The sequence below is a fragment of the Momordica charantia genome (genome assembly GCF_013281855.1).
Source record: "Momordica charantia cultivar OHB3-1 chromosome 8 unlocalized genomic scaffold, Mcharantia_2.0 BLBB01000008.1, whole genome shotgun sequence".
In the NCBI taxonomy this organism is placed as follows: domain Eukaryota; kingdom Viridiplantae; phylum Streptophyta; class Magnoliopsida; order Cucurbitales; family Cucurbitaceae; genus Momordica; species Momordica charantia.
In genome coordinates, this window is record NW_028275166.1 from 28566744 (window position 1) to 28587802 (window position 21059).

The following is a 21059-nucleotide window of genomic DNA, read 5'->3' on the forward strand; positions in this document are numbered from 1 at the left end:
ATAAAACACATTGTTTTCTACAATGACATTGACAACACTTCAAAATGAACTTATTCCTTTCATCATATTCAAACTATTTTCCTTGTTCAAAACGAACAGTAAACAAAACCAGAGTAACCTGATGGCTGATCAATTGAATTTGGGAGACATAATGCCATCAGCTTCAGCGTTTATTCATTCTTCAAGACATTCCTCTGATGTTAAATCCAAACTCTTCCCTCAAACTCCTTGTCCAGACAATCCTTGAATAAACCGAAAACCGATAAAATAGCTTTCCAAAACTGTGGATTTGCTCTGTGGGATTATTAATAAATGACATCAAAGACAAAGCAGCCATGTTTTGAACGGAATTGAATTAATAATCCCCTCTCCTGCTGCTGATGAGATCGCTGACTAATTTATCATTATCATCCTCACATTGATCCAAGTATTCTTTGTAGGCAGGATTATAAGCTGCAGCTAACTGCAAGTATTTGGTAGCTTCAGCCTTGCGACCTTCATTGTATAGAGCACTGAAATGACAAGAAATAAGATTTTAGTAAATTTCAAGCGCAGGTAAATTTTGAGTTCTTGTTGAGGGAAGTTGTTGAGATTTGATATTTTTCTTAACTAAGGTTGTATTAAATTTCTGTTAGTATTTTTTAAGTTTCCTACTTTATTGTTAGATTTAATCATACAGTTTCAAGTCTTTAAGTTTCCACTTCAAACATTTATCATTAATGTTTTTATTGTTTTTAAGTTTCTAAGTTGTTAATCTCAAATAAGTTTAAAGGTTTCAGTGGGAAGGCTTTTTAAAACATTTGTTGTATCACCAGATTTTGTACCATTCAATTTTGTATCACTTCAATTAGAAGTTTGAATTCTTCTTCTATTGAAATTATACTCTTATATTCATTTTTCCTCATTATTCATCATTGAGATTTTTATTATTGCTTCTGCAATATTTTTATCACTTCCATTTTCTTAACAAAAGGGAGGGTGGGATCTTTAAAAATAATAATAATAAAATTTTAATATAAAAATCCCCATTGGTAATGGGTGGTAAGTGAAAGATGAATCTGATAGACTGGTCTGATTCAAACCTTGCTAGCAGAACCAAACCATCGTAATAATGGGCTTTACTCTTTGCTTCTTCTGGCTCTTTCATATTTGCAATTCTTTCCAGGTGGGCAATCCCTTCTACCATTTTCCCCTGACACAACAATAACGTAGAGAAATTTTGTTATTATAACATAATCAATAGTCACAATCTGAGCCTCGAAAAAGATATTTGGATATTACGTCAAAGTATCCAAGAAAAAAGTGATGCAATGACAAACTGCTAGGTCTAGGGATAAACCCTACAAAACATCAACTTCATCAAGACGGTTATTGCCCAGATCAACCAAAAGAAACCATGAATTTCACTTCAAATTGAAATGTCTGGTGGTTTACCAGCTACAGGTAAACCACAGTTGTACAAGGATGAAATTCATTGTTCTTGAAAAAAAATCTTCATTTCCAACTATCCTCAGACATGCCAATCATAAAATTCATGTGTGCTGGTTGTCCAATGCTGAAACATATTGACTGACATGTCCACATATGAGAATTTCATGAAATGTTGGTGGATCATTGGAAATAAAGATTTGAACTTCATAAAGCTTAAGAAAATTTACCGAATTTCAAAATTAAAATATCAACATTATATGATAACGTCCATCCTAGTTATGTTTAAATTCTATCTAACAAGCTGTAAATAAACAGTTGTGGAGAATGTTTCTAATAAACAGATATGATTCAAACTACCTTGATCTCCTTGTTAATAGCCATAGGGTAAATAAATAAAACATGGACAAGGGTAAATAAATAAAACATGGACTATTCTCACCTGCCTTATACTGGCAACTCCTGCCCATTGGGAAGCAAGAATTAGAAGATCTACACCCTCGACTTCCATGGGACGACCGGAAAGAAATAACTGAACAAGAAACAACTAATGTTTTAGTAAAAATAAGAGAGGAGAAAAAATGAGTATCAAAAATATCTAAATTGCGTTTAAAAGCATGCGTCTTGTTCAGGGATGTAAGAGATGAGGTAAAGGTAACACGATAGTACCATACATGCTATACAGTTAAAAAGCTCTTCCAAGAAAGGATCTTTTTCTGGTGACCTACGGACTAAGATCCCCCTTTTTATATTTTTTTTTATTGTTTTCCTTTAAGTCAATAATAATGATAGGATTGCTATTAGGATAGTCTGGTGATATTATTAGGGTATTAAGGGTATATTAGTAATTAGGTTAGGGAGTTTGGTTATAAATAAGGTGACGGGGGAAGGATGAAGGTAAGCAATTGGTAGCATTGTTTAGGCTTGAGAAGGAATACTCAAGAGAGGGGGGGTCCAAGTACCTCGAATTACTTTGGATGATATTGTAGTTATTCTATCTTTTATATTTCAACATATTGTTAGCATTCGGGTTCTATCAAGTTTCTCATCCCTTTATTTTTCTTTCCTTAAATAACATACCCATTTCTTTCTTTTACTTTCCTTCCTAGTTAACTTAATTACCATTAGAACTATTTCCTTTATTGTACATTAGCTCTCTCCTTAGATCAGGTTGTAAATCTGGTCCAACTCAAAAAAGAGAAAAAAAATGGTGATTCTATTCTTAATTCTGAAAAATCTTTATACTCGAACCAATTACTTCTTGAGCACCTTCCAATTCTGGACACCTCTCTCAAATTCATTTTTGCATTTTTAAGTGTATGACTTCTATTCAAGAGAAGTAAGCTTGATATTAAGGCCATCAAGTGCATATATTTTTGTCTATGCTACAAATCAAAAGGGATACAAATGTTACCCACCAACTTATAGAAAATTCTACATAATCCCAGATGTATCCTTCTTTGAATCTTAACCGGTAAGACTAATGAGATTTCTAATATTCATAAATATTTGTATGTTATGTTAATTGTACTAAATATTTAGTTGGTAACTACCACTAGTTTACAAATATATTACTAAACATTTATTGAACAATTTTTTAAATTGAGATTCAATTTTCAAATATGCTGCCAAACACATATCTAAAAACACTGAAAATAAAGAATACAACTCTATTTTTTATTAAATCCCCTGTTTTCAGATCACCAACCAAACGTACCCTAAATTTCTATATTATTCTCTCTTTGTGAGTGAATAACAATAGGGTTGTTCACTAATTAGACATACAAAAATTATTTCTCAACAGTGACCCAGCAAAATAAGGATACATGGCTAGTGATCTAGCAAGAGGTAAACATGGATATTCATGCAGGTATAGAAACTCCAAAGACCACCAATAAACCGTGCAAACTTAGGAAGGCCCGATATCACTTGGAACAATCCCAAAAGCGTGGTTTGAAAATTTTTCTATAGCTGTAAAAGGAAGACGAAACTTGCGATGTAAATCTGATCACATGGTTTTTGTCAAATATTCTCATAAAATAAAAATAGCTATTATCATTGTCTAACTGGATGCATTATCTTTATTGGAAACCATGAAGAAATAAGAGATTTAAAAAAAGCTCCTGGCCAAGGAGTTCCAAGTAAAGACTTAGAAGGTCTTGAGGTATAGAAGTGACTCGTTCAAAGAAAAATTTGTGCATGTCTTAAAGAGAATATGTCCTCGATCTTCTAAAGAAACATGCACGTTCGGCTGTAAACCTAGTAGTACTCCTCTTGATCCTAATCCTAATTTAGCAAGGAAAATATACCAATTAACAAAGCAATATTTACCTCAATCACACTAGATTTTGATATGCATTTGGTAGTTAGTTATGCAAGTCAATTTATACATAATCCCACTAAAGAGTATAAAGATTGTTTTCAGAATCTTGAGATACATAAAAGTAACAACTTGAGAAGGTTTGTACTTAGAAAAACAATAAGAAATGTCAAAATCTACAGTGATGCTGATTGAGAAAGCTTGAAAGTCTGTAGAAGGTCAACCACGAGATATTGTTCCTTTGTTTGGTAAAACTAACATGGAGAAGTAAGAGACAGTTAGTTGTGTCAAGGAGTATGTAGAACCTGAATTAAAACCACTAGGGCAAGAAATATGCGAAGGAAAATGACTTCAAGGAATCCTAATTGACTAAGAAAAACATTAGAGGAACTACTGGAGACTTCTTGTCAAAACCAAGTAGCCATGAGCAACAAAGATCCTATATATCATGATCATATAAAATATGTGGAGATTTATCACTACTTCAGCAAATAGAAAATTGAGGACAAAAGCACTTCCTAGCTACATATCGACATAGATACAAAATGAAGATATCCACATCCCTTTATTAAAAAATCCTTAATGTCTCCCGGATCCGGCCTTCGGGTGGGCATGGGTGCTCCTGGGTATGGGGAGCAAAGCTCCAACTCCTCGTCGTTAAAAAGAAAGAAAAAGGAAAAAAAACAACTTAAATAAACAAGCAAAGTTTAATAACGAGGGGAGTTGTCAAAAGGCCCTTAAAAGATTCCACTTGGCCCATGACCTTCTGAACCAAGATCCCTTTTCTCCATTTTATTATATTATTTTCCCTACGTACATAATTTCTCCTCGTTTATTTTTCTTCGTTGGGCAAAATGCTCGTTTCTTTCTTTTCCTTTCTTACTTTTCCTTTCTTTCCTTGTTAAGTTGGTTACTTCTGGAAGTTTTTCCTTTCTTGTTCATTAGCTCTCTCCCCAAATTAGGTTTTTCATCTCATCCAATTCAATGAAAAGGGTGATCATACTCTCAATTCTGGAAATCGTCATATACTATTATCTAGAACACTAATAATTGTCAACACATCATACCATGTAGGAGCAAGATTCATCATACACTAATAAGAAAAATAAAATACAACACTTAAATACAGACCTTGGAAATTGCACGCTCTAGGTATTCAGTAGCCTCTTCAGGTTGACCACTTTGTAACAGAGTTTGTCCCATGACAATCAGAGCTCGAACATACTCAGGTTCCTTGTTAAGTGCCTGTCTAAATTATTAAATTAGTCATGTGTAACCTTTTTTGTTACCTTCTCCTTGCAATTTAGGGCAAAAAATCACCCGCCAGAGAGGCCCATATAGATGATAGTGAAATCTAAAGAGGGAAGACAAGATCTTACCTCAGTAAAGGAATAGCCCTTTCCTTTTGCCCTTTTGATAGGAGTTGGACAGATAACTGTCAAGTTTAATCATTAGCAACCTTATAACGTTTGTATTACATTTACTCGAATCAAATAAAAAGAAAATTGAGCTCAGCATAATTTACAGCAAGCAATTCTTTAGGAGACAACTTCTCTACAGAAATTCTTTTCCACTTGGTGGGTGTATCCAACGGTGCTTTTCCTGGATTATTGGTGCCCATAGGAGCATCCTTCAAAGGCAATCCCAGTTTACTGCGGACAGCAGGATGTTGGAGGGTTAATTGCTGCAAAATTGATATAAAAATAAGCTTTTCAAGATCTGTAAACAAACCAGTAAAAAAATAAAAAATAATAAAAAAAAAGATATGTAACAAACCAGAGATTATGCAAACTACCAAGAGATTTAAAAAACTAAATTTTTTTAAAAATAAATCTAAAAAACTTTCTATTAAAGAGGAAAACATGTACAAAATCAGAAAGATAAGATATCCTACAAAACCAAAACCCAAGAGATTAAATAAATAATCTCCAACTGACATTAATGAAGAGAGTAATTAAAAAAAAATGCTTTACTAAAGAAATCCACAAGGAGGCCAAAGAAAGCAAAACATTAAATTTTTTATAAAGAGAGAGAGAGAGAGAAGTAAAAAAAAAAGCTCTTTATTTAAAACCCCAATTGTTTGTACGACTCAAAAAATCTTGATAGTTCTGGCAGTTGGACTGGACATGGACTTGGGAAATCCATACAAGCGGATCATTTCTGAAACAAACTTGGCAACCATCATTTCAGCTGTACACGAATGGCAGCCTTGTCAAAAGGAGTGGTCAACGATATGCCAACCATGGTCGAAGTAATTGTTAATCAATTCCCTAAATTATGCACAGCATGTCAGCAACTCAAGAGGTACTCATGTGTTAGAGAGGATGACCATGCCACTATTCTCAACAAGAATACATTCTCAATCTATGTTAGGCCTTATTGTTACCCTCGTGCTTCAGAAGAACAAGAAAGAGAGGGTAGTAGGGGAGACGTTTGCAACCGTGGTCATCCTACCCAATCGTAGCCCATTTTCAAGTACAGTTCTATTAGTTAGAAAAAGGATGCTTTTGCTTTGACAACAAGCCCTTATTTGGGGGTTTAGAAGGTACATTCAGGAACCCTTGAAAAATCATCTCTTTGGGGCCTGGGGACACCTATCTTTTCAAACTTTGCGAATTTTTCTATTGTAGCCCATTTTCAAGTACAGTTCTATTTGTTAGAAAAAGGATGATTTTGCTTTGACAACAAGCCCTTATTTGGGGGTTTAGAAGGTACATTCAGGAACCCTTGAAAAACCATCTCTTTGGGGCCTAGGGACACCCTTCTTTTCAAACTTTGAGAATTTTTCTATTGGGGATGGCTCGAATACTTATTTCTGGGAGGATTTGTGGTTGGGTGATAGCTCCCTTAGTATTTTGTTCTCTCAATTATACCACCTGTCTTCTTTGAGGTTTCGTCTAGTGGCATCGACCATCTCATGTTTTGGCAATTCATATTCATTTAGTTTCAGTTTCCGCTGCCTCTTTCAAACAAGAAGTCATTGGATGTGTATGCACTTCTTTGTCTTCATAGAGACCCCATCTTGGCCCAGGTAGGTAGGGATGTTTGTTTTTGGTCCCCCAACCCTTCACAAGCATTCTCTTGTCGCTATATCTTTCTCATTTTGGGCAACCACCATACAACGCGCTTTATTTGCCTCATTGTGGAAGGTAAAAATTCCCAAAGGGTTAAGTTTTTTGCCTAGCAAGGCATTCTTCCTTTTTGTTTGCGCCACACTAGTGCATTCTTTATAAGTAGGTACCTAAGGATTTGGATCATATGCTTCGGAGATGTAAGTTTGCTCTCTTGATTTGGAATTCCTTCGTGGAGACATTTGGTGTAGTTTGCCTTGCAACAGCAATTGTTGTCGTATGATGGAGGAGGTTTTATTCCACCTCCCTTTTCATGATAAGGGGCATATTTTCTTGCCTACTATTTTTCTCTTTTTTTTTTTTATGGAGTATTTGGCTTTTGAGTAATGGGAGAATTTTTAGAGGGTTAGAGAGGTCTTGGGAAGAGATGTAGGCTCTTGCCAAGTTTAATGTCTCTCGCAGCTTCTATTTCTAAAGACTTTTGTAATTATCCTCTTTTATTCTTTTGGATTGGAACCTTTCCTTTATCTGGTTAGGTTTTTGGTGATGTTTTAGCTCCCTTCTTGGGCCGTGGTTTTTGTAAGTCCCTTCTATTCTCTCTGGCTTTTCAGCAATGCGCACAAAAAAAGAAAGGTTAATTGTGAAATGACAATCAGGCAATTCAACTGAAATAAGAATTGGTGACAGAAAAAATCCAACTGGCTCTCACGATCAACTGCTTGTAGAAGTTGGCTTTTGTTGGGGTGTACACGAGTTGGGTTGGGTCGAGTTAGGGAAATTTTTTGGACCAACCCGAAAATGTGGGTTGGTCGGTTCTACTACCTGAGAGACCTGAATGAAGTTTGCAACCCAACCCGTATATTTTCGGGTCGGGTTGTCGGGTTGTTAAAGAAATCACTATGGAGAAAGATAGAGGGGGAGGGAGGGAAGAGAAAAATCGAAGGGAAGGAGGGAGGGAGAGAAGAGAGAAATCGAGAGGGAGGGAAGAAATCGAAGGGGAGGGAGCAAAGAAAATCGAGGGGGAGGGAAGGAGAAGAGAAATCGAGGGGGAGGGAGGGAGGGGAGAGACAGAGGGGAAGGGGGAGAGATGAGAGAGGGGGGGGGGGAGGGGAGGCAGCAGGGGGAAGATGACAAGCAGAAACCTTAAAAGAATATATATATATATATGTATGTATGTGTGTGTATATATATTATTTTTAAAAAAATTTAATAGTTACTTCGATTCAATTCGGGTTGAACCGACCAAAAAAGCATTCCAACCCACGAACTGAACCTAATTTACAGTTCTAAAAAAATTCAACCCAACCCAAGCCGAAAAATTTCTAACCCAATCCAACCTTAGCTTTTGCTGTAAAACAATGGTAAAAAGTGCAGATTCCCTACACCATATCTGTCGGATATTATTCTTCTTAAGAAAAATTATCATAAAAATTCTTTCTTAATTCACTTTCATTATTTTATATTTTTGGAGAAAAGAATTTTGATCTAAAAACTCAATATAATGATGTAAATGATAAATAGCTAAATCACTTGCTGGTACAATAGTCATTTGGCTATCAATATAACCAAACAACAATTAAAGAGTGGCAATCCATAATGAGTCAACAAATCCGAAAAATGATTCTCTAACTGATTGAAACTTATTTTAAAAGAAAAGGTTCATCTTTTAACTATGTTACTTTTTGTTTGCCATGAAAGACAACAGACAACACAAAGGAATTTAAAATAAGGGGAAGAAATTAGCTCGCAAGAAATAAACAACATGTCACTGCGAAAAATATCCCCGAAAGCAAGTTCAAATAATTGTTCAAAGTAGTCCTTTAAGAAAACTGGTAAAAGTTTGGTTCTTCATTAAGGAAAAACTAAGCTAAGACCTTACCTGAATGGCAGTGAATGAACTATTTGTAACCCAATAGATTAGACTGCCCTGCCAAAGAAAGAATAAGAAAAGAAACCCAAGTTCAGTAATTCGTACTCCATAACAGATGGCCAAGACATCATTATACTGGCAATGAAGGTTGATAAACAACCAGAATGATCATAATACCAACAGTCAGACAAGGTAAAAGAAGTAACAATTGAGCACAGAAAAACTAAATAAATTCATCAGTTCGTCTAGGTTGTCATCCCAAGAGGATTATACTAAAATGATATCTAAATTCATATTCGATATCCATTCAGTACACTTGAGATAATACCATTGGGGTAAAATTGGTCAATTATACAAGAAAATGAGAGGAGAGGTTAACTTAAATGCCATTAGGATAAGTTGGTCAATTTCAGAATATGCTTTTAGTGAAGAATTGCATAATCTCTTTGGTGAGCATAAGGAAGTTGAAAAGACAACAGAAATTCCATCTTTTTTTAAATCTCGGCATCATCCTTAAACCAATTACTATGGAATTTTGAAGTTATTGCTTTGAAGTTTGGGTTTGAAGATTGTGCTAGTTTGGTTTGAGTCTGGCTGGTATGAACGTTTAGTAGATCAGAATTTTTGAAGTAGAAGACACTATTTGCTATACAGAAAGTTCTGCCAACCTCCCCTTTCCATTTGGAGATTCCTGTATCCAAAGTTTCATATTAATCCCTCCTGCTTATAAAATAATTATGATTAATTGGTCCCTAGCAGCACTCCCCAACCACTCCGAAGTATTCCTATCAACAAGGAGAAAGTTACTCCTCTCCTTTCTTTCCTCATCTTAAACATTATCTTTAAGAAATCACCGTCATAATTTAAGACCAGAACTTTTGACAAGAAGTTCACTCGGTTCCTGACACCCCTTTTGCCTCCGACTCTCCATTCATGGCATGTCTAAATAATTTTGCAAATACTTCCCCATTTTTCCAGTCAAACCATGTAAAGGTTTTTTTTGCTTTTTTTTTTTTTTTTGCTTTTTTGCAATCTTCTTGGTGTTTGAGAGGAATTGAATATCTTATCTTTCCCCTTTCTTCCTCGTATATGTTGTTATGAATGAACATTTTATGAAATAAAGAAAATGACCCGAAGTTACAGTTTACACCTGACACCTTACCACATAAAACAGAAATTTTCACAAAACTTTAGATACGTGACATCCATGATGAAGTCAAAATGCCTCCAGTAAATACTAATAGAATGGTGAAATCTTATACAAAATTAAAAATGCCACTTCAAAAAATAATTAAGAACAGAATTACCTGAGGAATACAGTAACCAATAAAAAATAATGGTACAGTCAGTAGATTCAAATAGAGTTTGTAGTACTGCAGAGACAGAGAATATATTTATCAGTCTGAAATAAATACAAAAGGAATAGAACGAAAGAATAAGCACGTCTAAATGAGTATATACTTTTTTTTTATAAGAAACAATTTCATTGATGGATGAAATTACAAAGAGAGGGGCGAACCCACCAAAAACCAAAGGAGTTACAAAAAACTTCTCCAATTGGATAATAAAGAGCTCAAACTATAGGAATGAAAATAGTGTGTTGATCTACACCAAGATATAGCATGAAAAGTAATATTATCAAAAAAGGTGATGAAAGGCAGATCTTTGTCTAGGAATAGTCAATGGTTCCTTTCATTCCAAAAAAATCCAAAGAAAAGCTCGAATGAAGTGCTTCCACATAAGTGAGTATATACAGTTTCATCTCCGTCAAAATGAAGGAGAACATCTAAAACACTCACTTTTGCTAAAATGCCAAATATGCCAGTTGCTTTTTCAATTGATGATTTTCTGAAAGAAACCTGGTCAAAAGCAAATAAATAAAAGTCATAAACTTATATCTGTTAACAATGAAAATTGAAAATGTGGATGATTCTCTAGCGAAAACCAGAAAATTTATATTCCCCAGAAAAAGGTACAATATGGCAACAAATAAGTAATAAAAACATAGTTGCATTCATGACAACCAACAACCATCAACCAACAATGTGCTAGGCAAGTGAAGATTGAAAAATAAGAATCATCTCCAGGCATACTTCTGATGAGCGATGAAAGTAATTCATGTTTGTAATTGAAAACTATAAAAATGCCACAACACTCCATTGGAAGTTTCTGCTGTACTACTTCTCTCCATAAGTCCTTCCATTTTTAGTCAAACATTCACATAGTCAACAAAGCAAGCAGTCTAAGAATCTTAGGTTGCCCTTGCTTCTTGAACCTTAGCAATTGCACCATTTAATCTTAGCATGCCTCACAAACATCCAAACTAGATAAGCACCTAACATACCATGCAGGCCCAAGGACAAGGGAAAAGAAGCGATGACATGCTGCTAAACTTATTCAAACAAAAGATAACTCCTTGTGATGAGGTGTCTTTATGGACATCCTTTTGGCAATGATTTACTTGTGTTTATGTGCCACCACAATAAGAATAATAACATTTGTTGTGCTTGGTCTCCAAAATTGAACTGAATGCATCTTCAAATAGGGTTCTTTTTGTAGTATAATATGATTCAAGATTGATTTACAATTAAAATGTTGGGAATATGAAGGGTCTGAAAAAAAATTAGTGTTCTTAAGGTGAGACATAACTGTAAGAGATTGTGAGGAGGAGATAAACTAGAAATGTACTTGAGGGATGAAATGATGTCTTCCTTAGAAACTCTTGGAAGAAAATCCATGCAAAGGGAAAAACCTCACAACTATCCAAAGAGATACTTCAATTTTAAAGACAAACCAACAAAAGGATCCCCTTTCTTTAAATAAGAGAAGGCCAGAAAAAACTCATTATAAGCTTTCACCAAGAAGAAATTAATGTTGCTGTGTGTCCCTTCAACTTGTCAGACCTTCAAAAACAATGAGAGAAAAAATGTGGAGGAAAAGCTCCTTGGAAAATTGAACCAACAACCTTTGACCACTCCATTTTGGACACTTGAATGTATCTAAAACTTTGATTAATCAAATGCTTTTCATGAAGATTGAGATCAGTAACAATGCATGCAATTTCTTAAATTGAAATTCATGGAGATTATAATATTCTATTCTTGCTAAGAAGATGAGTATAAATGATTCAAGTAAGGTCTCTACTTCTAGTTCTGCACTGAATGTGAAAGGATTTAAACATAGTCAACTAAAGCCAAAGGTAGCAAAGGCAAGTGGAAAGGCAAGCAGGAAATGAGTGTTTTTATAGTAAAAAAGGGTGAAAACAGAGTGCAAAATATAAAAGGAAGATAAAGCAACGCCCCTTTCAAAGAAATATGTTGCACATGTTTGTTCTTTAAAAAGTCAAATAGTGAAGACCTGAACATTAATGAAGTGCAAGCTGGAAATTAGAAACGGAAATATGGGGCCTAAAACTCCATGTGGATACTCTGTCAGATTCTGGAACCATAAAGCACCACCCTGCAATTAATGCACCAAAAACTTCATTCTTGACTAGTTCCACTTCCAACAATAGATCCTAGACATAACAAAATATAAAATGGTCCAGATAATGAAAAATCCAAGTAATGTAGGGGTGCACTTGGTTTGGTGATCTAAACACGGGTATTTGAAAAATTGTAAACATATTTAGAATCTGCAAACATGTCTATGTCGTTTTTAAAATTTTTACTTCTAGTTCACGAAATCCAAATACTATTTTCATAAACAGACTCATCAAACTCAGGATCTGAAAACAAGAAATTGAATTTGGGTAAGATATCATACCCTAAATTTTCTAAAAAGCTTCATAAAGATGAGCACCAAACTTGAAAGAAAATAGGCTATAGATATTAAAAAAATTAAAAAAATATATATATATATATTTATATATATTTTTTAAAAGTTGAAAATAATGCTAACTACTCCAGTACACCAGCTAGTTGATCATTTTAAAGCATCTAGTTTTGATAGGATGACCAGCTAAATACATCAAACTACAAAGCCCAACACATTCTTGCCCTCGATTGCACTTTTCAAGTGGTTTAATTTAAAAACAACTTTTTTCATAGTCTCCTTGGTGTATTGTGAAAAAATGATATTGAATTTCTTTTTACAATATTTAATAATTCAAAGCCTTACACAGTCAAATCCAGGATGATGATCAAGTGACATTTTCCGGATAGTAACCATCCACAATAGAAAGCATGGGACCTGCAAAAAAAAAAAAGCAAAAACTTTCATCCGAAAAACCAAACAAAATAACCCCATGAAAATATTCTTCATAATATATGTACATGCACCAAATACCAAATGATTGAGTAAATTTTAAATAGAAACAATAAAGATAATGTTAAAACTTAGAAACCCTGGTGATGGCATAATTTGTGATTCATAAAATTGTCATTTAGTTAAATAACAGGTCCTGATGGATTATAAGTAGCAAACCAAGTTCCAGGTCGAGACAGCTCTCCTTTTTTTCTTTTTTAAGAAAACCAGCTCCGATTAAAGAAAATAAATGAAACGCAAAGGGCAATACAAAAATGGAAATCCCGAAATAAAACGAACCAAGAAAATAAAAAACAAAAACTATCAAACTACAAATTATAAGAAAGGGCTTCAGTCTAGGGGAAAAAAAGGATAATCCATTTTTTATATAGGAGGAAGGATAATCATTAAAATACTTAGTAACAGAAAGTGGACGTCTGGTACAAATTCAAGGTGGGTAAAGGGGCCAAGGTGAGTTTTTAGAAAATCCGTGGCAGTTAAATGTTCCTCTTCTTCATGTTTTTACTAGAATTTTTAGAGTGGCCAACTCTAAAGATTATGTGATAGCTCAGTGCTGGTGTGCAAATGAAGGAGGATGGGTACTTGGTTTTTGAAGGAATCTTTCAGACTTGGAGGTGGACGAATGGCATGAACTTTCAAATACTTTGGCAGTATATCTCCTACCAATGCTCGAGAACAGTGGGGTTTTTCATCAAAAATTTAATGCCCAAGCCTTTTTTTTTTTTTTTTTTTTTTAGATAAGAAACCTTGTATTAGATCAACTCAGAAGAGGAACATCCTAAGGGCTGGGGTAGAGGAAACCCCACCCAAAAATTTATGCCAAAGCTTGTTGATCATCAGGGGATAGCTCCTAACGCTGGAAATTTTATATGGCAACTGGAAATACCAGAAAATGTCAAGGTCTTCTTGTGGATTTTTGTTAAAGAAAGGCTCAAGACGTGTTCTAGACTTCAAAAATTAATACCCATGATGTATCTATCTCCGAACTGGTGCCCTGTGTAGAAAGAATGGAAAAGATCCAATACACCTCTTCCTAAACTGCCCTATTGTTGCAATTTGTTGAGCGAATTTGTTTAATACTTTCAACCTCAGCAAGGTTTTCCCTAACAATGCTTCAGAAGTCTTAGTACAGCTCATATGGGGCACAAGTTTTAAAGAAAGTGAATATCCTTTGGTCTAATGCGGTTGCAAATCTGCTATGGAGAGTGTGGCACGAAAGAAACAAAAGGACCTTCCATGAAGACACAACGAATAGAACCGCCGTTTGGGATCTTGTCAGAATTTTTGTATCTTCTTGGTCTTCTACTACTACTAAACCTTTTTGCAACTATGGAGTGAATAGTGATTGGGAGTCTTTTTGGTAACCCTTTTTGGGGTAGCGTTGAGTCTAACCGGGCCCAAACTTCCTTTGCAGACCTCTCCTAATTTAGCTCCTCAACACCCTCCTATTTCTCCAGCCAAATATGCCAAAGTTGCCGCCTGTCTCAAAATGGAAGATGGTATAAGGCTTCATCCATCATATCCCTGCACGATCTGTTGCAAGCATCCAAAAAGCTATCCTAACTCATCTAAGCAAGTTGACACCTTCACCCAACATGCTCCAAATTGGACAATAGTGGCCCAAAAATGTAAGACAATCTCTAGATATGGTCAATGGTGTTAATACTCCCATGGAAGATCAGCTAGGCAAGAAAACTTACCTTATTCTAAAATTGCATCTTCCAAGAGGAATCAAGGGACAGGCCTACACAAAAGAGAGGAAAACGAGCTACATGAAAACTTCCCAAAAGACACGAAGACGGGTGACAATTGTCCCTAACCTAAGGTAGGGACAAAAATCAGCTAACAAGGAGAAACATCCAACAACTCATGATCACATGGAGGATGCCCAAAACCAAAAGTTTACGAAAGGAAATCCTTAGAAGGTTTTTTGTAATTATAGCCTTCAAATGATTGTTCATAGTTTGTTGAAGATAAAAGTACTACAGTGGATTCTTTTTGTGTAAATATTCATCATATGGCTTCTTGGTGGGCTACAATCCACAAGAAGGTTTTTTGTAATTATAGCCTTCAAATGATTGTTCAAGATCGGAAAGCAGTGATTGTATAGTTTGTTGGAGAGGATTCCCTCAACCTTTAAGCTGTTTTTTGTGGTGGCTATGAATGAAAGATTTGTTTCCATTTCTTATCAAAAAAAAAAAAAAAAAAAAGGGAATCCTTAGAAGGAATGAGAGCGGAAGCCAAGGAATGAATTTGGATGAGTATAAATGGTAGATACGATGGAAAGAAGGCAAATAGCGCTATAACCCACCCAACAATGCTCCTAGAAATGCCTCGGAGATCCATCCTCAATAGAGAACTTTGAAAACATAGTAAACTTCAAATAACCCAAAGCGATAAACTTCCATGGATTCTTAAAAGTTCCTTTAACCCCCAACTCGAGACCCATTCGTTAGAGGGAGGGTCATACTTGTTCACAATGATCCTATGCCACAAAGCATGAGTTTCCAAGGAGAACCATCATGACCATTTTGCAAGAAGGGGCTCCGAACAAGGTTACAATTTTCCTATGCTCAGTTCCCTAGATTGATCGAATGAGATACAAATCTCCCTTAGTCCCACCTAACTGTGAGAACCCCCACCCTCCTGACGCCTTCCCACAAAAAATCCTTGTTCTTGATATCTTTTATCTTTCAAAATGAAACCGAAATTTTTATTGATAGAATGAAAAATTACAATGATAGTTACACCAACTTAGAAAAAATAAAAAAAGCCTAAATTACAAGATACAAAGGAAAATGAAAACACAATTAAAAGCCAGCAAACCAAACTAACCTAGACCTACTACAAATAGACCTTGACAATCAATACAAACCATGAATTTTTTAAGCTAACAATAAAAAACAACTAAAAGTAAAACAATTAACAATACAATCTCAATGACTACAAGAATCCTCAACTGAGCCGCCTAATAAAGACTTTCAACAACAACAACAAAAAAAAAAAAAAAAATTAAAAAAAAAACAAAAGAAATTAAAAAAAAAAACCAGCATCTCTGGAACACCACTTCTCAAATAGAAACCTATTAACCGACAATGAGAAAAGAAACGTCGACTACACGGCTTTCAAGGCGAACCAAAACTAATGATCCATGAATGTCAAACTTAAAATCTAAAGTGTATCGCCACTCCTCCTGCTACTTCTTCAATACATATCTCTTGATATCTTCCTTCTACTCTGAAGCTTCTACCACCTCACTACTTTTTCCCACTTCACTAGGATTTAACAATGAAACTAACTCCCAATTGATCCACTAATGTGTCTTCCCCTCTTCTCTCCCCTCTTTTATTTCCAATCAAAATATAATATACATATATATATAGCTATCATCATTACTAATTCTTATAACAGAGCTATTCTAGAAGCCAAAAATATAATTATTGTCCATTTTTCCCTTGTATATTTTATTTTAAGCGAAATCTTCAAGTCAAAAATCTTTATCCAGCAAAACAAACACTTTTGCATACTTTCTAGAGTTTTTCACTGAAGACTACCCTTTTATAACCTTCTCACTCATCTCAAGTGAAGTCATGCAGTTCCAAACATTGTTGGAACTTTTAGACAAATTGGACAATGAATTTTTTTTTTAATAAGAAACAACGATTTCATTGAGAATAATGAAAATAGATACAAAAATGATACAAAAAGAACAAGACGAGCATACAAAAAGACAGCCCTGAAAAAAGGACCCCCTAAAGAAAAGGGCTCCAATCCAAAAGAATGATGTCTAACTGATAGTTACAAAAGGCCTTTGTGATCGAACCCCATAAAGAAGTATTGAATCTAATGTGATCCCAAACATGATCAACTGATCTCTCCACCCCCCTAAAAATTCTATTATTCCTCTCCAGCCAAATACCCCACAAAGTAGCCAGAAAACAATCCTGCCACAAAAAACGCCCCTTGTCACGAAAAGGGGGGAACAACAGCACCTCCTCCATCATCGTCCTATACTCCTTAGAGTGGATCCAGGCCATCCCAAAATATCTGAAGAACCGATGCTAAAGATCCTGCGCAAACTGTCAAGTCCACAACATGTGATCGAGGTCTTCCGAGGCTTTCCTGCAGAGAACACACCACTGTGGACCCAGACAAAAGGATGAAATCCTCTGAATACGATCCAAGGTATTGACTTTCCCAAGTAAAACTTGCCACCCAAAGAACTTAATCTTCTTTGGAATTTTAATCTTCCAAAGAGAAGTAAACCAGGGGGTCGAAGGGGAAAAGGAAGAAGAGGACAGAGAGATCCGGAAATGGAAAAAAGAGTTACAAGAGAAGCCTTTTGAAGGGTTGGGGGTCCAAACTCTCACATCTTCCCTCCCGGAAACAAAAGATTCAGTAACGCAGAAACCTCTGCAGTTTCCCTATCCGTTAAACAGCAAGTGAGCCCCCCCCCCCCCAGATTCAAAATCTTGGCCACCAAAAGCAGCTTCTTATGAGAGAGATAGTAGAGCCTAGGGAAAGCAATGCACAAAGGTGTTTCACCTAACCAAGTGTCCTCCCAGAAGTAAGTATTACGACCCTCCCCCACCACGGAACGTAAGGATTGAGAGAAAACGGGAAAACACATAGCAATAGCCTTCCAAGGATTGAAGTAGCTCACCTTAGACCCTCCAGCAACAACCCAATTGAATGATCCTTTTTTTTATATGAAACGAGTATTTCATTGATGGTATGAAATATACAAAAGACCACAATGGTAATTACAAAAACGCCTTCCAATTGTGGATTAGGTCGTTAAGAGTGTAACAATTGAAAGGTGAGTGGAAGCTTTTACACCAACCAAGAGCTAAAACAGTAACTCTATCAAAAAAAGAATCAAAAGGAAGAGATTTATCGTTAAAGACTCGATTGTTCCTTTCTAGCCATAAACCTCATAGGAAGGCTTTGATGAAAAGGGTCCAAAGTGTTGCACGGTGCTTTGTGAAAGGATGACCCACCAAAAGATAATCAAGGTGGATGGAGGGGTGGTTGTGAAAAGTTGTCTCCCATCTGAATGAAGAGTGGAGGATCAACCAGAATTTGGAGGCATAGCTGCAGCTGAAAAATAGATGTCCAGGTGTTTCAGATGCCTTGACACATAGGTGGCAGCAGTTTGGGGAGAGGGTGATATGGGGCAGCCTTTTCTATATCCGATCAAAAGTGTTCAATGCCCTATGGCTAAGCTCCCAGCAAAAGAACTTGACCTTTTTGGGGCAATTTCCTTGCCAAAGGGTAGGATAGAGGCCGGATGTGGCATTGCAAGTGGACGGGTGCTTAAAAACAGAGTTTGTGGTGAATGACTTACTCGGTTCCAGTGTCCAAATCCATAAATCTTCTCATGGGGGAGGGTTAACAGCTTCTAGGATCTGTGATAGGTCCAACCATTCTTCGAGCTCCTCATCTTTTAAGTGGTCTACGAAAGTTGTAATCCCATGTTGATGTAGTCTTGGACCAATGATCGATAATTTTAGCATCCTTGTTTGTGGCTATAGCAAAGAGCCTCGGATAGAGGTTGTCAAGAGTCCTTCGGGGAACCACCTATCTTTCCAAAAGTAGCAAAGACTATCTTCCCCCACCTTACAGAGAGCAAATTCCTTAATAAGATGTGTGTGATTAAGGATAGAAGACCAAGGCCCTTAAAGCAAGAGTTGCTTTTTGTGGACCAATGATCCTTCGCCACAAAGCATTAGGTTCATGGAAGAAATGCCACAACCATTTAGACAAGAAAGCCTCATTCCTAAGCCTCAAGTTCCCAATGCCCAAACCTCCCGCTTCCAGGGGCTTGGTCACGTCTCTCCAGCTAACAAGATGAGCCCCACCCCCCTCCTCCACACCTTCCCAAAGAAAGTCTCTCATAATTTTTTCTAACCACTCACTAACAGCCACCGGAATTTTGAAGAGGGAAAGATAGTAAGTCGAAATATTAATCATTTACAAAGACAAGGAAGAAAATTTCAAAAAAAAAATATTTTGATAAAGCTCATATACAATAAAACAAAACATTTTTCCATAAACAATATAGTTTCTCATTAGATTATATCACCTGAATGGAAAAGTATGCAAGGAACCATAAAAATGAGGGGCATCCAATTGCCTTTCTTTCCTTTTGAAAAAGAGAAATTTGGTCAATGTAACTCCGTCCCGATAGAGGTGGTGGCAATGGAGGTGGCACTGTGAGAAATGCAAATTAAAGTCAAACTAAACTAACTGTGTGTTAAAAAATAGAACTACATAGATGCAGAAACAAGGTAGTGAGAAGTTGTAAGGACTGCGATTATTGTTCTAATGTAGCAACAAATCATAAGCGGCATTCTGGATTTCTAAAAGAAAACATGTTAGGCATCAACGTAGTATTAGACATAAACTTAAACTCTCTCTCCTATCATTGTAAGAAAATACATAATCATTTTGGCTTTGCAGCAGGAAGGGACTTGAAGAATAAAACACTATGATTGCTTTCCCTTTTTTTAGTACACCACGGGAGTGGGAGAATTCGAACTCATGATTTCTTGGTCAGAGACGAGTGCGAATTACCTCTTAACTAAGCTCATGTTGGCCTATAATTACTTTCTTTACACAGACTAGTTTACAATTTTTAGGGATCAGGTTCAAAGATTTATGATACAATCTAACTCCATCTAACAATAGGACATGGGCTTATCCTATGAGATAATACACATAATGAACGAAAAATGATTAAAGGAAGCTGATTGAACTTTCTTTTTCTTGTTTTTTCCTAAGAAACTGAGAACCTTCCATTTAGAGTTCCAGCATTCATAGCAATACAAATATATTATTTCTTTATCCATTCACGAGATAACAAGCCAAGTAAAGAGCTTTAACGAGCAAGACAAAAGAGAGAGAAATCGATTCGTTACTTTGGAAACTTACACTTAGGAAACAGTTCTCCAATCCTTTTCAACTTTTTAAGTTGAACAATGAGTAAGGGCAGCAACGTAAGTCTGAGAGCTAAAGTTGATGAAGCAATAACTGCCCACCTGAAATTAAAATGATCAACGAAGTAAATTTATAACTTATTGTTCCAACGAAAAGAAATTGGAGCTATCAAAATTACTAGAAACCACGGTTCACACTCTTCCCTCACCCCGAAAAAACCAAATTATGGGTTTACGAGAACATAACTTCCGTGCAGCTAAAGGCAGAGTTGGAGGTTTCTGAAAAGATAGAAAAGTACAACATTATACTGAAACTTTCACCCCATGAAAGAAAGAGCTCGATCGCTCTCTAGCGAGAAAAACAAACGCAGGTTCGTTAAATTGGCCTTGACATACCACCAGTCTTAAATAAAAGAAGAAAAATTTTGAAACTACGGAAAAAACACGATTCAAAATGTACAAACACCACATGGGAAGCAGCATTGAAATGCTCACCAGGGCATCCCGGTATACTGATGGAACCCATCAAGCATCGAAGCCAGTTGCTGAACCGGTAGGATGGACTCCTCCACAGCAGTCGCACCAATAACTTCCTCAACAACTCGTCCAAGTTCCAAGTTCTGAATTCCCGACTCGTCGCCCGACAGGCGGCTGGATTCAACGCCGAATTGGCCGATTGGTTCGAACTCTGAATCATCTTCCGAGCGAGTCCACAAGGACCGAGAGGAGAACACGCCGAGAGCAGCAACGGAGCTTGTATGCGGATCAAAGCAATGCTTGGGGCGGCTGAACGAGTGATGATGAGAACTCGGAAGTAGATGAGCTTCGTGAAGATGAGAGACGGAAGGGAAAGAAATGGAAGCGTTGGAGTAGAAACGAGAGGGACGAAGACGCCGGAGGTGAGCACAGAGCTTCGACGTTGCCATTTGACGGTGAGAGCATACTCCGACGAAGCAGAGATTTCATAAAACTGACTCTCCACAGTCCAGCCGCCGAATTCTTTTTAGTGAATTGTTAGTAATTTAGAGGTGAAAAATAAAAATGGGGTTCTACTTCTGCCCCAAAATATTGGTCCAGATGAATTCTGTTACTCTTTTTTTTTAAGGTAAATACTTCCTCCTCCCGACCAATCTTGTTTTGCAGTTTGACAAGTAAGAAATATAATT

General features: G+C 36.2%; 1 protein-coding gene across 2 annotated transcripts; it reads right to left on the bottom strand.

The window, feature by feature from the left end:
* Window positions 1–28: 28 nt before the first annotated feature.
* On the bottom strand, window positions 29–20962 carry LOC111014174 (ALBINO3-like protein 2, chloroplastic). 2 transcript variants are annotated; one of them, XM_022288811.2, is made up of 14 exons: window positions 20389–20960; window positions 19889–19995; window positions 19041–19168; window positions 12809–12880; window positions 12047–12148; window positions 10489–10548; window positions 9997–10062; window positions 8699–8746; window positions 5274–5432; window positions 5128–5183; window positions 4880–4997; window positions 1871–1960; window positions 1083–1192; window positions 29–512 (listed from the first exon to the last, which is right to left on the bottom strand). In XM_022288811.2, exons 1-14 carry the CDS (start codon window positions 20817–20819, stop codon window positions 356–358), a joined length of 1704 nt encoding a protein of 567 aa, XP_022144503.2. In that variant the 5' UTR covers window positions 20820–20960; the 3' UTR covers window positions 29–355. The 2 variants fall into 2 exon arrangements, with proteins under 2 accessions (XP_022144503.2, XP_087983596.1); XM_088127470.1 differs by lacking the exon at window positions 12047–12148 and having other exon boundaries at window positions 20389–20962.
* Between the last annotated feature and the right edge of the window lie 97 nt (window positions 20963–21059).

Excerpts from the sequence above, each read along its gene's own strand:
- LOC111014174 (XM_022288811.2), bottom strand. The coding sequence starts at position 20,819 with ATGGCAACGTCGAAGCTCTGTGCTCACCTCCGGCGTCTTCGTCCCTCT. Across the intron at positions 12,149-12,808 it reads ATCATCCTGGATTTGACTGT|GGTGGTGCTTTATGGTTCCA; the intron begins GTAAGGCTTTGA and ends CATTAATTGCAG. Across the intron at positions 513-1,082 it reads GGTTTGGTTCTGCTAGCAAG|TGCTCTATACAATGAAGGTC; the intron begins GTTTGAATCAGA and ends TTGTCATTTCAG.